Genomic DNA, 15,260 nt, shown 5'->3' on the forward strand with positions numbered 1-15,260 from the left:
CTGTTCTTCTATTTGCTACATATCAACTATTGTCTTACAAAGATGCAGAACAGCATCGCAAGTTCATATGACAGCGATAAAGATTAGAAGTGAAGAAAAAGAAACAATTTTTCTGAGATTCTTTTCATATGCATGATAGTTGTATTGTTATGTTTCACCATGGAGTACCAGGAAGAATTGGTTTGATGGTGATGGAGGAGAGAGGAATCTGTCAGGCCTTGAGATGATATACAATTCTGCAGCTGTTGATGTCCCACAGTGCCTTATAGATGCAAATTTTTGGGCTACTAGATATATCCTCAGTATATCTCACAACATGTCGGTAATATTGCACTACATGAATGGAGAGTGCCCTCATCGTAACATGAGGTCTTTGCCTTCACAAGGACAGTGCAGTTATCACATCCATTGATGCTATTGTGGACAGATGAATCTGTAAGAAGTAGATTGGTGAGAATGAGGCCAGGTAGATCACTCCCTCATGTTGGCTCTCATCAGCTGGCATGAGCCCAGTGTAGCAGCTATAACCTTCAGGACTCAGCTAGCTCAGTGAGTGGTGGTATTACCAAGACATATTTGATGGTAAACATTGAAGTTCCCCACCCAGAGTTCATTCTGTGTTTTCAATGCTTCCTCCATGGGATGTTCAACATGAAGAGAAGACTGATTTGCCAGTTGAGTGGCGGTCGGTAGGTGGTGATCAGCAGAAGGTTTCCTTAGCCTTCTTTGACCTAAAACCATGAGACTTCATAGGGTCTGAAGTCGATGTTGAGGATTCCAGGACCACTCCCACCTGTCTGTATATGACTATCCTGGTGGATTAGGACACAACCAGGATTTATAATGAAAGAGTCTGGAAGATTGGCTGATAAGTATTATTCTTGCAGTACATTGCATCAGGCTATTGCTTGCTTAGTCAATGGGACAGCTCTCCCAACTCGGTGCCTGTTTGTTAGTAAGAAGTACTTTGTAGGGCAGCTGAGCTTGGAATGCCCGAGTCTTGTGCTGATCTGATGCCTTTGTCATTGCCAACAGGCAGTCTTTAGATCAGATCGGGGAGGGGTGCCCAGTTGCTTTTCTGGAAGGACCTTAGGTAAGGCCATGGCCTTTTTTCTGTGCCTATAACCCTCTTGGAATAGAATAAAATTGCAAAGATTAGAGATTAGATTTTAGATTAGAGATACAACACTGAAACAGGCCCTTCGGCCCACCGAGTCTGTGCCGAACATCAACCACCCATTTATACTAATCCTACACTAATCCCATATTCCTACCAAACATCCCCACTTGTCCCCATATTTCCCTACCACCTACCTATACTAGTGACAATTTATAATGGCCAATTTACCTATCAACCTGCAAGTCTTTTGGCTTGCGGGAGGAAACCGGAGCACCCGGAGAAAACCCACGCAGACACAGGGAGAACTTGCAAACTCCACACAGGCAGTACCCAGAATTGAACCCGGGTCACTGGAGCTGTGAGGCTGCGGTGCTAACCACTGCGCCACTGTGCCGCCCTGTATCTAACTCCTTCTTGAAAACATATAATGTTTGGCCTCAGCTGCTTTCTGTGGTAGTGAGGCTGTTGCCCACCTCCCGGAGGACGCGGATGAGCTTTCCCAGCGTCGATGGTGGGAACTGATGAAATGTTTTATTACCTGCACCCCCTTCCACCCCCCCGGCTTCCCCTTCCCAGCTCCCCACTCCCAGCTCATCCCCCCGCACCCTCTTCCCCCACCCTCTCCCCCCTCGCAACTCCTTCCCAGCTCCTCCCTCAGACCATCTTCCCCCCGAACCCCCTTCCCCTGCACCCCCCCAACCCTCCTACAGCCCCCTTCCCAGCTCCCCCTCGCACCCCCTTCCTTCCACCCCTCCCCCTCGCACCTCCTCCTCCCACTGGCATCCACCTATCCCTGAGCAGGGGCCCTAACAACCCCACCTTGTGGGCGTCTCGGGAGAGTCCAAGGCTAAGGGAGTAAACCCTAACAGAAAATCCGGAGCGGAACCCCGTAGGCGGTCATGTGTCACCTTTGGCATGTTTCCGGCAGTTCCTGCAGCCATACCGGTGCCAAACGTTGTGCTCTGCACTCCTTTGGACCCCACCAGACAGGCCGAGAGGGGGGTTTTGATGCTTGGGCAACACACAACCTCTATACATTCGCCCAGGCATGCGCCATGCAGAGGTCACTCCATAGTCACCTCACAGCAACCGAAACAACACGGAAGGTAGCATTTACCGGTTATAAGTCAACTGGCGTAGAGATTTGGCACCACGGGCTGTCTTTGTCGGTGGGAGAGGTCGTCGCACCTCACCGGACAGCTACCGCCCGCCTCAAACCGGGCAGCCCCTGGTCAATAAGGTTCTGTCCCGCCACAGTCCACCTGCTTCAATGGGTGCTTGGAGCTCAGGGTCATTGCCCGAAAAGTGGACTGCAACACTGCACCAAACAGCACGAAAAAAGGAAAGAAGGTACCAGCCCTTTGTTTTGCAAGCTGGAACGTCAGAACTATGTGTCCTGGCCTGTCGGAAGACCTTACACAAATCAACGATTCTCGGAAGACCGCCATCATTAACAACGGGCTCAGTAGACTCAATGTGGACATTGCAGCACTTCAGGAGATACGCCTCCCCGCGAGTGGATCTCTAAGAGAGCAAGACTACACCTTTTTCTGGCAGGGTAAGAATCCTGAAGAACCAAGACAGCCTGGAGAGGGTTTCACCATCAGAAACTCTTTGCTCAGCATGATAGAGCCACCTTCAAATGGCTTGGAACGCATACTGTCCATCCGACTGCTCTGGTCCAGTACACCTACTCAGCATCTATGCTCCAACACTCTGCTCCCCACCTGAAGATAAAGACCAGATCTACGAGGAACTCCAAAATATCATTAGTAGCATCCCAATACCGAACATATGTTCCTGCTGGGGGACTTTAATGCCAGGGTTGGGGCCGACCATGACTCATGGCCCTCCTGCCTTGGGTGCTATGGCATTGGAAGGATGAATGAGAATGGACAGAGACTGCTTGAGCTGTGTACCTATCATAACCTCTGCATCACCAACTCGTTCTTTCACACTAAACCCTGTCACCAGGTTTTTTGGAGGCACCCAAGATCACGTCGTTGGCACCAGCTGGACCTCATCATCACAAGGCGAGCCTCCTTAAACAGTGTTCAAATCACACGCAGCTTCCACAGTGCGGACTGCGACACCGACCACTCCCTGGTGTGCAGCAAGGTTAGACTCAAACCAAAGAAACTGCATCACTCCAAGCAGAAGTGCCACCCACGCATCAACACGAGCAGAATTTCTTATCCACAGCTGTTACAAAAATTTCTAAATTCACTTGAAAAAGCCCTTCAAAACACTCCCACAGGGGATGCAGAGACCAAGTGGGCCCACATCAGAGACGCCATCTATGAGTCAGCCATGACCACATATGTCAAACGTGTGAAGCGGAATGCAGACTGGTTTCAATCTCATTTTGAAGAGCTGGAACCTGTCATAGCCACTAAGCGCATTGCACTGCTGAACTACAAAAAAGCCCCCAGCGAGTTAACATCCGTAGCACTTAAAACAGCCAGAAGCGCTGCACAAAGAACAGCCAGGCGCTGTGCAAATGACTACTGGCAACACCTATGCAGTCATATTCAGCTGGCCTCTGACACCGGAAACATCAGAGGAATGTATGATGGCATCAAGAGAGCTTTTGGGCTAACCATCAAGAAGATCGCCCCTCTCAAATCTAAATCAGGGGACACAATCACTGACCAACGCAAGCAAATGGACCGCTGGGTGGAGCACTACCTAGAACTGTACTCGAGGGAAAATGTTGTCACTGAGACCGCCCTCAAAGCCCAGCCTCTGCAAGTCATGGATGAGCTGGACGTACAGCCAACAAAATCGGAACTCAGTGATGCCATTGATTCTCTAGCCAGCGGAAAAGCCCCTGGGAAGGACAGCATTACCCCTGACATAATCAAGAGTGCCAAGCCTGCTATACTCTCAGCACTCTTCGAACTGCTTTGCCTGTGCTGGGACGAGAGAGCAGTACCACAGGACATGAGCGATGCCAATATCATCACCCTCTATAAAAACAAAGGTGACCGTGGTGACTGCAACAACTACTGTGGAATCTCCCTGCTCAACATAGTGGGGAAAGACTTTGCTCAAGTCGCTTTAAACAGGCTCCAGAAGCTGGCCGAGCGTGTCTACCCTGCGGCACAGTGTGGCTTTCGAGCAGAGAGATCGACCATTGACATGCTACAGGAGAAATGCCGTGAACAGCAGATGCCCCTCTACATTGCTTTCATTGATCTCACCAAAGTCTTTGACCTCGTCAGCAGATGTGATCGCTTCAGACTACTAGAAAAGATTGGATGTCCACCAAAGCTACTGAGTATCATCACCTCATTCCATGACAATATGAAAGGCACAATTCAGCATAGTGGCGCCTCATCAGACCCCTTTACTATCCTGAATGGCGTGAAACAGGGCTGTGTTCTCGCACCCACACTGTTTGGGATTTTCTTCTCCCTGCTGCGTTCACATGCGTTCAAGTCTTCAGAAGAAGGAATTTTCCTCCACACAAGATCAGGTGGCAGGTTGTTCAACCTTGCATGTCTAAGAGCGAAGACCAAAGTACGGAAAGTTCTCATCAGGGAACTCCTCTTTGCTGACGATGCTGCATTAACATCTCACACTGAAGAGTGTCTGCAGAGTCTCATCAACAGATTTGTGGCTGCCTGCAACAAATTTGGCCTCACCATCAGCCTCAAGAAAACGAATATCATGGGACAGGACCTCAGAAATGCTCCATCCATCAATATCGGTGACCACGCTCTGGAAGTGGTTCAAGAGTTCACCTACCTAGGCTCAACTATCACCAGTAACCTGTCTCCCGATGCAGAAATCAACAAGCGCATGGGAAAGGCTTCCGCTGCTATATCCAGACTGGCCAAGAGAGTGTGGTAAAATGGCGCACTGACACGGAACACAATAGTCCGAGTGTTTCAAGCCTGTGTCCTCAGTACCTTGCTCTACGGCAGCGAGGCATGGACATCGTATGTCAGCCAAGTGCGACGTCTAAATTCATTCCATCTTCACTGCCTCCAGAGAATCCTTGGCATCAGGTGGCAGGACCGCATCTCCAACACAGAAGTCCTCGAGGCGGCCAACATCCCCAGCTTATACACAGTACTGAGTCAGCGGCGCTTGAGATGGCTTGGCCATGTGAGCCGCATGGAAGATGGCAGGATCCCCAAGGACACATTGTACAGCGAGCTCGTCACTGGTACCACTGCGACATGATGTCCTGTGACATTGATCACAAGTCATGGAAGTCAGTTGCCAGCGATCGCCAGAGCAGGTGGGCAGCCATAAAGGTGGGGCCAAAGTGTGGCGAGTCGAAGAGACTTAGCAGTTGGCAGGAAAAAAGACAGAAGCGCAAGGGGAGAGCCAACTGTTTAACAGCCCCGACAACCAATTTTTTCTGCAGCACCTGTGGAAGAGTCTGTCACTCTAGTATTGGCCTTTATAGCCACTCCAGGCGCTGCTGCACAAACCGCTGACCACCTCCAGGCACTTACGCATTGTCTCCTGAGACAAGGAGGCCAAAGAGAATAACCCTCTGACAGCTTGCCGAGATGAAATTCACAGTGTGAGGTATCCTGGCTACAATCCAATACTCTAACATACCTTAGCAGTCAATGGCACTGCATAGTTTTGTTTTAAATGTTGAACTGTACATGGCCTGTGACAAAGAATAAGTGAACTAACGTAAACATGGTATGATTTCCTCCTCTCCTTTTTTCCTAGGTGCTCATGAGCTGGAACAGATGCAGTTGATTCTGAAAACAATTCCTGTTCTCCGTGAGGAGGACAAACAGGAGCTGCTCCGTGTCATGCCAGCATACATCAACCCAAAGTGGGAGGTACCAAAACCACTGAAGAAACTACTTCCTGAAGGAAATGCAGAAGGTAAATTACCTTTGGAACTAAAGAGTGATAATTGTTTTGTGTGTGAGATATCTTCAGCGGTCAAGAGCTTCTCCACAGGGACAGAGAAGATTGCGTACTGCTCCCTCCTTTGCACTTTAGAAGCACTTACATGAAGCGATTCTGCATTGTGATGAGCATTCTGGTGCTGTGGAATCTTCTCCATTTCCATTGAGAGATGAATTTCACAGCACTGGTGTCTATAGAAGTACAACAGTTCCTGTGCAAGCTCACACATCTTAAATTTATTTTCTGGCTGTGGACCTTATCCACTGCTGAGGAAACCACTCAGCATGCTTGTGGACAAATAAAATGGTTCTTAGTGCTGCCACCGCACTGCTACTTGTGGAGATTTGAAAACCGCAGTCAACAATAATGCTGCCTCATTTAAATTACAGCATTGCCACTGTGGTGGAGTTAATATCTGTGGCAGGGGTATATAACAAGAAATGTCTTTGTGTCATCTTGCATCTCTTCTGGGCTTCTTGTACCAATCAAGACAAGCAATGACAGAAATCCAGAGGAATCTGACCTCTCAGCAGGAGAATACAATGCAAACCTACTGCAGTGCAGAGTGCAGGGGAAGAGGTGAAAATAAAACAAAAACTGGTCCAAAACATGTAAAAATTAAAAGAATAGATGAGGTGAAGGCACTGAACAGAGATGATGAAAGGAAATCTTAGAGAATGAATGAATGGGGGGGAGAGATACTAAATGAGTATAATAATACAAGCAAAATACTGCGGATGCTGAAAATCTGAAATAAAAACAAGAAATGCTGGAAATACTCAGCAGGTTTGGCAGCATCTGTGGAGAGAGAAGCAGAGTTAACGTTTCAGGTCAGTGACCCTTCTTCAGAACTAGCAGGTATTAGAACTATGAAAGGTTTTAAGCAAGTAAAGCGGGGGTGGGGCAAGAGATAACAAAGGAGAAGGTGTAGATAGGACAAGGTCACAGAGAATAACCGACCAGAAGGTCATGGAGCAAAGGCAAACAATATGTTAATGGTGTGTTGAAAGACAAAGCATTAGTACAGATAGGGTGTTAATGGACTGAAAACTGAACAGCCACAAGCACAAACATGAAAAAAACAGTGGTTAGGCAAACTGAACAAGCTAAGATAAAATAAAATAATATAAACAAAAAAAGATATAAAAAGAAAAAATAACTAAAAATAAAAGTAAAATGGGGGGCCCTTCATGCTCTCAAATTACTGAACTCAATGTTCAGTCCGGCAGGCTGTAGTGTGCCTAATCGGTAAATGAGATGCTGTTCCTCGAGCTTGCGTTGATGTTCACTGGAACACTGTAGCTCTCCCAGGACAGAGATGAGAGCGGGGGGAGTGGTGAAATGGCAAGGAACCGGAAGCTCGGGGTCATGTTTTTGGACTGAGCAGAGGTGTTCCGCAAAGCGGTCACCCAATCTGCGTTTGGTCTCCCCAGTGTAGAAGAGACCACATTGTGAGCAGCGAATACAGTATACTACATTGAAAGAAGTACAAGTAAATTGCTGCTTCACCTGAAAGGAGTGTTTGGGGCCTTGGATAGTGAGGAGAGAGAAGGTAAATGGGCAGGTATTACACCTCCTGCGATTGCAGGGGAAGGTGCTGTGGGAAGGGAACGAGGTGGTGGGGGTAATGGAGGAGTGGACCAGGATGTCGTGGAGGGAGTGATCCCTTTGGAATGCTGACAGGGGAGGGGAGGGGAAGATGCGTTTGTGGTAGTGGCATCACGCTGGAGGTGGCGGAAATGGCAGAGGATGATTCTTTGGATATGGAGGCTGATGGGGTGGAAAGTGAGGACAAGGGGAACCCTATCACAGTTCTGGGAGGGAGGGGAAGGGGTGAGGGTAGAGGTGCGGGAAATGGGCCGGACACGGTTGAGGCCCTGTCAACCAGGGTGGGGGAATCCTCGGTTGAGGAAAAGGGAAGACATATCAGATGTGCTGTCATGGAAGGTTGCATCATCAGAGTAGATGCATCAGAAACGGAGAAACTGGGAGAATAGAATGGAGTCCTTACGGGAGGCAGGGTGTGAAGAAGTGTATTCGAGGTAGCTGTGAAAGTCGGTGGGCTGATAATGAATATTAGTAGACAGCCTATCCACAGAGATGGAGACAGAGAAGTCGAGGAAGGGAAGGGAAGTGTCAGAGATGGACCATGTAAAGATGAGAGAAGGGTGGAAATTAGAAGCAAAGTTGATACAGTTTTCCAGTTCCGGGCGGGAGCAGGAAATGGCACCAATACAGTTATCAATGTACTTGGAAAAGAGTTGGGAGAGGGGGCCTGAGTAGGCCTGGAACAAGGAATGTTTGACATATCCCAGAAAAAGACAGGCATAACTAGGACCCATGATGGTACCCATAGCAACACCTTTTACTTGAAGGAAATGAGTGGAGTTGAAGAAGTTGTTCAATGTGAGAACAAGTTCAGCCAGGCGGAGGAGGGTGGTGGTGGATGGAGGTGTAGAAAGATTGGACGTCCATAGCGAAGAGGAGGCGGTTGGGGCCAGGAAACTGGAAATTGTCAAGATTCATCTACAAGATTTTTTAACAATCGGGAAGTCACAGCTTAAGAGGAATAGGCAGAAAAATGGCGTTAGGCCACAATCAGGTCAACCATGATCCTGGTGGAGCAGGCTCGAGGGGTCGAATGGCCTACTCCTGCTCCTATTTCTCATGATCTTATTTGGAAACTCTCGCCCGCTATTTATAGGATGCGGTTTCCACTATTATGTGACTACCTCAATCTTGTGGCTCCCCCTTACTCACAGTGGGGCTGCCAGCTGGCAGTCATGGTTCTGGGAAGGGGTGAGGGTAGAGGTGTGGGAAATGGGCTGGACGGTTGAGGGTCCTGTCAACCACGTTGGGGGGGAATCCTCGGTTGAGGAATAAGGAAGACATATCAGAAGCACAGTCATGGAAGGTAGCATCATCAGAGCAGATGCGTCGGAGACGGAGAAACTGGGAGAATGGAATGGAGTCCTTACAGGAGGCAGGGTGTGAAGAAGTGTCATTGAGGTAGCTGTGGGAGTCGGTGGGCTTATAATGGATATTAGTAGACAGCCTATTTCCAGAGATGGAGACAGAGAAGTCGAGGAAGGGAAGGGAAGTGTCGGAGATGGACCATGTAAAGGTGAAAGAAGGATGGAAATTGGAAGCAAAGTTGGGCGGGAGCAGGAAACGGCACCGATACATTCATCAATGTACCGGAAAAAGAGTTGGGGGAGGGAGCCTGAGTGGGACTGGAACAAGGAATGTTCGACATATCCCACAAAAAGACAGGCATAACTAGGACCCTGCGGGTACCCATAGCAACACCTTTGACTTGAAGGAAGTGAGTGGAGTTGAAGGAGAAGTTGTTCAATGTGAGAACAAGTTCAGCCAGGCGGAGGAGGGCGGTGGTGGATGGGGACTGGTTGGGCCTCTGCTCAAAGAAGAAGCGGAGAGCCCTCAAATCGTCCTCGTGGGGGATGAAGGTGTAGAGAGATTGGACGTCCTTAGTGAAGAGGAGGCAGTTGAGGCCAGGAAACTGGAAATTGTCAAAATGACGTAAGGCGTCAGAAGAGTCACGGATGTAGGTGGGAAGAGACTGGACCAGCGGAGAAAAGACAGAGTCTAGATAGGAAGAAATAAGTTCAGTGGGGCAGGAGCAAGCCGACACAATGGGCATGATGGATACTAAATGAGTATTTTGCCTTATAAACAGAACATGCTGGAAATATTCAGCAGGCTTTGCCAATGTGTGTCTGGGAATGAAATGCATACAAGAGGTGGAACAATTAAAAAGAATAATTGTAGAAAAGGAAATAGTGCTGAAAAAATAGTTTTGCTTTCCTCTGATTTCCTTCAGGTGAGAAATGGGCAACTAGCAGTTAAAAGTTCCCACCCATAATATTGATAACAAATAATTGGAACACAAAACAGACTACACTGCTCATTTTCAGTTTCATATTAATGATTCGTATCGGGTTCCTTTTGTTTTTTGTTACTGCTGTCTTTGTACACCTGAGGCACTCATTTTCCTTTGACGAATGTAGAGAAAGTCAAACAGATGGCACTCTTGAATTAAAAGAAATCAGTAAGCAGTATTACAGTTCAGGCTTTTTCCTCAACACTTATTGGCAGAAGGGTCATTTCTAAAAACAGGCAAAGATTCCTAGGAAACTTGTAGCCTTATGGTTGCTGTGAGTAGGGTAGTGTGAAATAAGAATAACAAACCCTTTTTTAAAAATGTATTCATTCACAGGATGTGGCCTTCACTGGCAAGGCCAGCATTTATTGTACATCACTAACTTTCCTTGAGAAAGTGATGGTGAGCCACCTTTATAAACTGCTCCAGTCCATTTAGTGAAGGTACTCCGAAGTGTTAGGTACTGACTTCCAGGATTTTACCCAGCAATGATGATGGAATGGTGATATAATTCCAAGTCAGCATGGTGTGTGACTCAGAGAAGAACTTAAATATGGTATGCACAAGGGACTACATGGGATGAAGCAGAGAGTAGGAATACATGGGTCTTTTTCAGGTTGGCAAGCTGTAACTATTGAAGTGCCACAGGAATCAGTGCTGTCGCCTCAACTATTTACAATCTATATAAATGACTTGGATGAAGGGACCGAATGTATGGTAGCTAAATTTGCTGATGACACCAAGACAGGTAGGAAAGTAAGTTGTCAAGAGGAGGTAAAAAGTCTAGGTGAAGTGAGTGGGCAAGAATTTGGCAGGAAGTATATTATTTATATGGTGAGAGATTGCAGAACTTGGTGGTACAGAGGGATCTGGGTGTCCTGGTACATGAATGACAAAAGGTTAGTATGCAGGTACAGCAGGTGATTAGGAAGGCAAATGGAATGTTGGCATTTATTGCAAGGGGAATGGAATGTAAAAGTAGGAAGGTTTTACTGCAGCTTTACTGAGACCACATCTGGAGTAATGTGTACAGTTTTGGTCGCCTTATTTGAAAAAGAAAATAATTGCATTAGACGTCGTTCAGAGAAGGTACACTCAACTCATTCCAGGGATGAAGGGTTTATCTTATGAAGAAAGGTTGAACATGTTGGGCCTTTACCCATTGGAGTTCAGAAGAATGAGAGGTGACTTATTGCAACATCCTGAAGGGACTTGATACAGTGGATACTGGGAAGATGTTTCCTTTTATGGGAGAGACTAGAACTGCGGTACATGGTTCAAAAATAAGAGGTCTCCGTTTTAAGATGGAAATGAGGAGAATTTTTTTTCTCTCAGAGGGCGTTAGACTATGGAATTCAGTGGAAGCTGGGTCATTGAATTTATTCAAGACTGAGTTTGATAGAATTTTAAAAGACAAAAGAATCATGGGTTATGGGAGGCAGACAGGAAAGTGGAGTTGAGACCATGACCACATCAGCTGTGATCTTATCAAATGACAGAGCAGGCTCGAAGGGTTGGATGGTCTACTCCTGTTTCTATGTCCTATGTTCCTATATTGCTATGGGATGCCCATCATTACCTCTATTTACTCTGAAAGGAAGTGAATACCATACTGTTAGGCCATTACAGTTGTCAAGAAAACGTGCTATGCCAGTGATGGTTTTTTAATCCACAGGCTGGAAACCTGAATATTAAACTGGTGGAGCCGAACTACTCAAACCTTGCAAGCTTCAAACTCTGCCTGCTGACCGTGAGGCATATTCCCTGCTGCAGACTGTAGTGTTCAGTGGTTTAATTGATCTGTGTTTGATTGTGTTAGTCTGTTCACCGATTGAAGCTCACTGTGCTTAATTACTTAAGCCTGAGGGGGAACTCCTGAGAGTAGAGAAGGCTCCGGTAAGAGCAGACAGAGACTGCTTTTGAGAAAATCAGTCACATTGCTGTCTCCCGCAAAACCACCAAATCAGTGTCCACATCTTCAAACCGGAAGCCTCAGGACCAACAAAGAAAAGTTATGTGACCACCTAATTCAGCCTGAAGCCAGCTGAGTCACCAATCTGCACAGACTGTAAACTCCTTTTATTTCTCTAGACTCTAATTTGACTAATCTATCCTTCCCCACTCGGTAACCTATTTGTGTGCATGTGTGTGTGTGAAAGTTGAAGTATATTTTATTATTTTACTTAGACTGGTTTAAGTACAATAAAGTTAACTTTGTTGAACTTGAGAAAACTGTCCGATGGGCTCTTTTTATGATCATGACGCATAAATGGTTAAACGCTCGCTGAATTGGCAAGTATATGCATTATAAAAAAACCTGTTGTTGTCAAACAAGGAGAGGGAAAAAGAGGGGAGCCCTTTGACCTCTCCTCACCTGATCATAATACAATTCATTCACCAGTAAGATAATACACAGAAGTAAGGCACGGCAAGTTAATGATGGTATATAGCAAGATCCTATAAACTGCAATAAGATTAATGACCAGTTCATCTGTTTTTGTGTTGTGAGGGACAAATGCTGGCCAGGATACTGGGAGAATTCCCCTCTTCTTCCAATGTTGCCATAGAAACATTTTGTGTCCACCTTAATAGGTATGGGACCTTGATTTAATAACTCATCCAAAAGACAACACCTGGTCAACCAGGCCTGGTCCAATCTGCACCTTCTCCTTTGTTATCTCTTGCCCAACCCCCACCTCACTTGTTTATAATCTGTGACTTTTCTAATATTTGTCAGTTCCGAAGAAGGGTCACTGACCCGAAACGTTAACTCTGCTTCTCTTTCCACAGATGCTGCCAGACCTGCTGAGTGAATCCAGCATTTCTTGTTTTTGTTTCAGATTTCCAGCATCCGCAGTATTTTGCTTTTATTTTAGTTAAACATGATTTGCCTTTAACAAATCCATGCTGCTTTCCTTAATTAATCCACACTTGTCCAAGTGACTGTTAACTTTGTCCTGGATTATCATTACTATAAGCTTTCCCGCCACACAAGGTTATACTGACTGGCCTGTGGTTGCTGGATTTATCCTTACATCCTTTTTTTGAACAAGGGTGTAACATTTGCAATTCTCCAGTCCTCTGGCATCACCCCTGTATCTAAGGAGGATTGGAAGATTATGGCAATACCTCCGCAATTTCCACCCTTACTTCCCTCAGCATTCTCAAATGCATACCGTCCAGTCCTGGTGAGTTATCAACTTTAAGTACAGCCAACCTTTCCAATATCTCCTTCTTTGTCAATTTTAGGCCATCCAGTGTCTCAACTACCTTCTCTTTCACAATGACTTGGGCAGCATCCTCTTGGTAAAGACAGATGTGAAGTACTCATTCAATACCTCAGCCATGCTCTCTGCCTCCATGCGTAGATCCCCTTTTTTGGTCCCTAATCGGCCCCACCCCTCCTCTTACAATCCTTTTATATTTGTATACACTTTTCTGATGCCTTTTTATGTTAGCTGCTAGTCCCTTTTCATACTCTCTCTTTGCTTCTCTTATTTCCTTTTTCACTTCCCCTCCAAACTTCCTATATTCAATCTGGTCCTCATTGTATTATCAACATGACAACTGTCATATGGCCCCTTTTTCTGCTTCATCTTACTTTCTATCTCTTTTGTCATATAGAGCTTTGGTTGCCCTACCTTTCCCCCTGGTGGGAATGTACGTCGACTGTACCCGAACCATCTCCTCTTTAAAGGCAGTCCATTGTTCCATTACAGTTTTGTCTGCTAATCTTTGATTCCAATTTACCTGGGACAGATCCATTCTCATTCCACTTAAATTGGCCCCAGTCCAACTAAGAATTTTTATTCTAGATTGCTGTTTGTCTTTTTCCATAACTAACCTAATGCTTATGATGCAATGATCACTGTTCCCTAAATGTTGCCCTACTGACACTTGATCCACTTGACCCACTTCATTGCCCAGAACCAGATCCAGCAATGCCTCCAACTCATTGGGCTGGAAATGTACTGATCAAGAAAATTCTCCTGAACACATTTCAGAAAACTTTAAAGTGGAATTTTTTCACATACCTGGCGTAACATTGGCTGCTGTGCTTAGACCAGTAGCAGTATTTTGTCAGCATGGAGGGTGGCACATCACTTGCCACAGCTTTAATTGAAATATAGCTACTTTGAATGCTTTAATTTTTTTTTTATTTCCAAAATATACTTTATTCATAAAAATCTGTAAAAAGTACATTGCCAAACAGTTTCCAAACAGCACCAAAAAATACAAACATTGCAAGGGAGATCAGTTTCCTTCAATACTGTCATGAGTTTCTTCCCAACCCTTCCGTTTCACAATTGTCATGTCAATTACAGTTTTACATTTACAGCAATTGAGAATATTAACGATACAGTTCGAGGGGTTTCCCATTGATCCAGCCCCTCAGTCCAGCTTGGTGGGGGAACCTTACACTGTGGTCTTTCCCCATTGAGCCTTTGCTGCGGCTGCCCCAAGCTTTAGTGCGCCCCTCAGCACGTAGTCCTGGACCTTGGAATGTGCCAGTCTGCAACATTCGGTGGTGGACAACTCTTTGCGCTGGAAGACCAGCAAGTTTCGGGCAGACCAAAGGGCGTCTTTCACCAAATTGATAGTCCTCCAGCAGCAGTTGATGTTTGTCTCGGTGTGCATCCCTGGGAACAGCCCGTAGAACACAGACTCCTGTGTTACAGAGCTACTTGGGATGAACCTTGACAAAAAACCACTGCATCTCTTTCCACACCTGCTTTGCAAAGGCACATTCCAGGAGGAGGTGGGCGACTTTGAATGCTTCAATACTCCATTTATATTGGAGCACTGCCTTTATAGAATGAGACGGACTTAGGTGGAGGTTTTCAAGGTTATGAAGAGTCATTTTAAGGTAAATGATGAGACACTATTTCTGTTGGTTAATGTCATGCAGGCCCCCACATGCCAAGAATGAGGCACATTAGTTTTGTCATATGAACATTGATTTTGAACTGCTGCTGCAGCGAGGAAATGACTTGTTGAACAGGTCAGTCATGGCTGGAAAAAAAATTTGCATATTAACAGACAGTGTTTGTGTAGACAAAAGACCATTCCCTAACACATTCAACCCACAATGGATGTTGATCACTGGACAGTGAGGGGGTGGGGAAGTCCATTTAAGGGCCTGCTGGAGTGATGCAATCCACAGGGGCCAGGTCTCGGTGGACCAGCTGGTCACATGACTAAGAGTCAGACAGGGCTGCCCTCTGTCCCCGGTCTTGTTTGTTTGCTGTATTGAACCCTTTGCTGAGTCTATTAGGAAGGATGCGAGCATAAGAGGGGTGACAATCCCAGGCAGCGGAGGCACTCAGGTCAAAACCTCCCTGTACATGGATG

General features: G+C 46.2%; 1 protein-coding gene across 1 annotated transcript in view; it reads left to right on the forward strand.

Annotated features, from left to right (window-relative positions):
• LOC137377611 (mitogen-activated protein kinase 4-like) overlaps nucleotides 1–15,260 on the forward strand; it is an 89,982-nt gene that overhangs the window by 51,949 nt on the left and 22,773 nt on the right. The window contains exon 3 of the mRNA XM_068047481.1: nucleotides 5,819–5,980. Within this exon, the coding sequence (XP_067903582.1) occupies nucleotides 5,819–5,980 (162 nt within the window). The remainder of the gene's footprint in view (nucleotides 1–5,818; nucleotides 5,981–15,260) is intronic.

This window comes from Heterodontus francisci, chromosome 1 (assembly GCF_036365525.1).
Source record: "Heterodontus francisci isolate sHetFra1 chromosome 1, sHetFra1.hap1, whole genome shotgun sequence".
In the NCBI taxonomy this organism is placed as follows: domain Eukaryota; kingdom Metazoa; phylum Chordata; class Chondrichthyes; order Heterodontiformes; family Heterodontidae; genus Heterodontus; species Heterodontus francisci.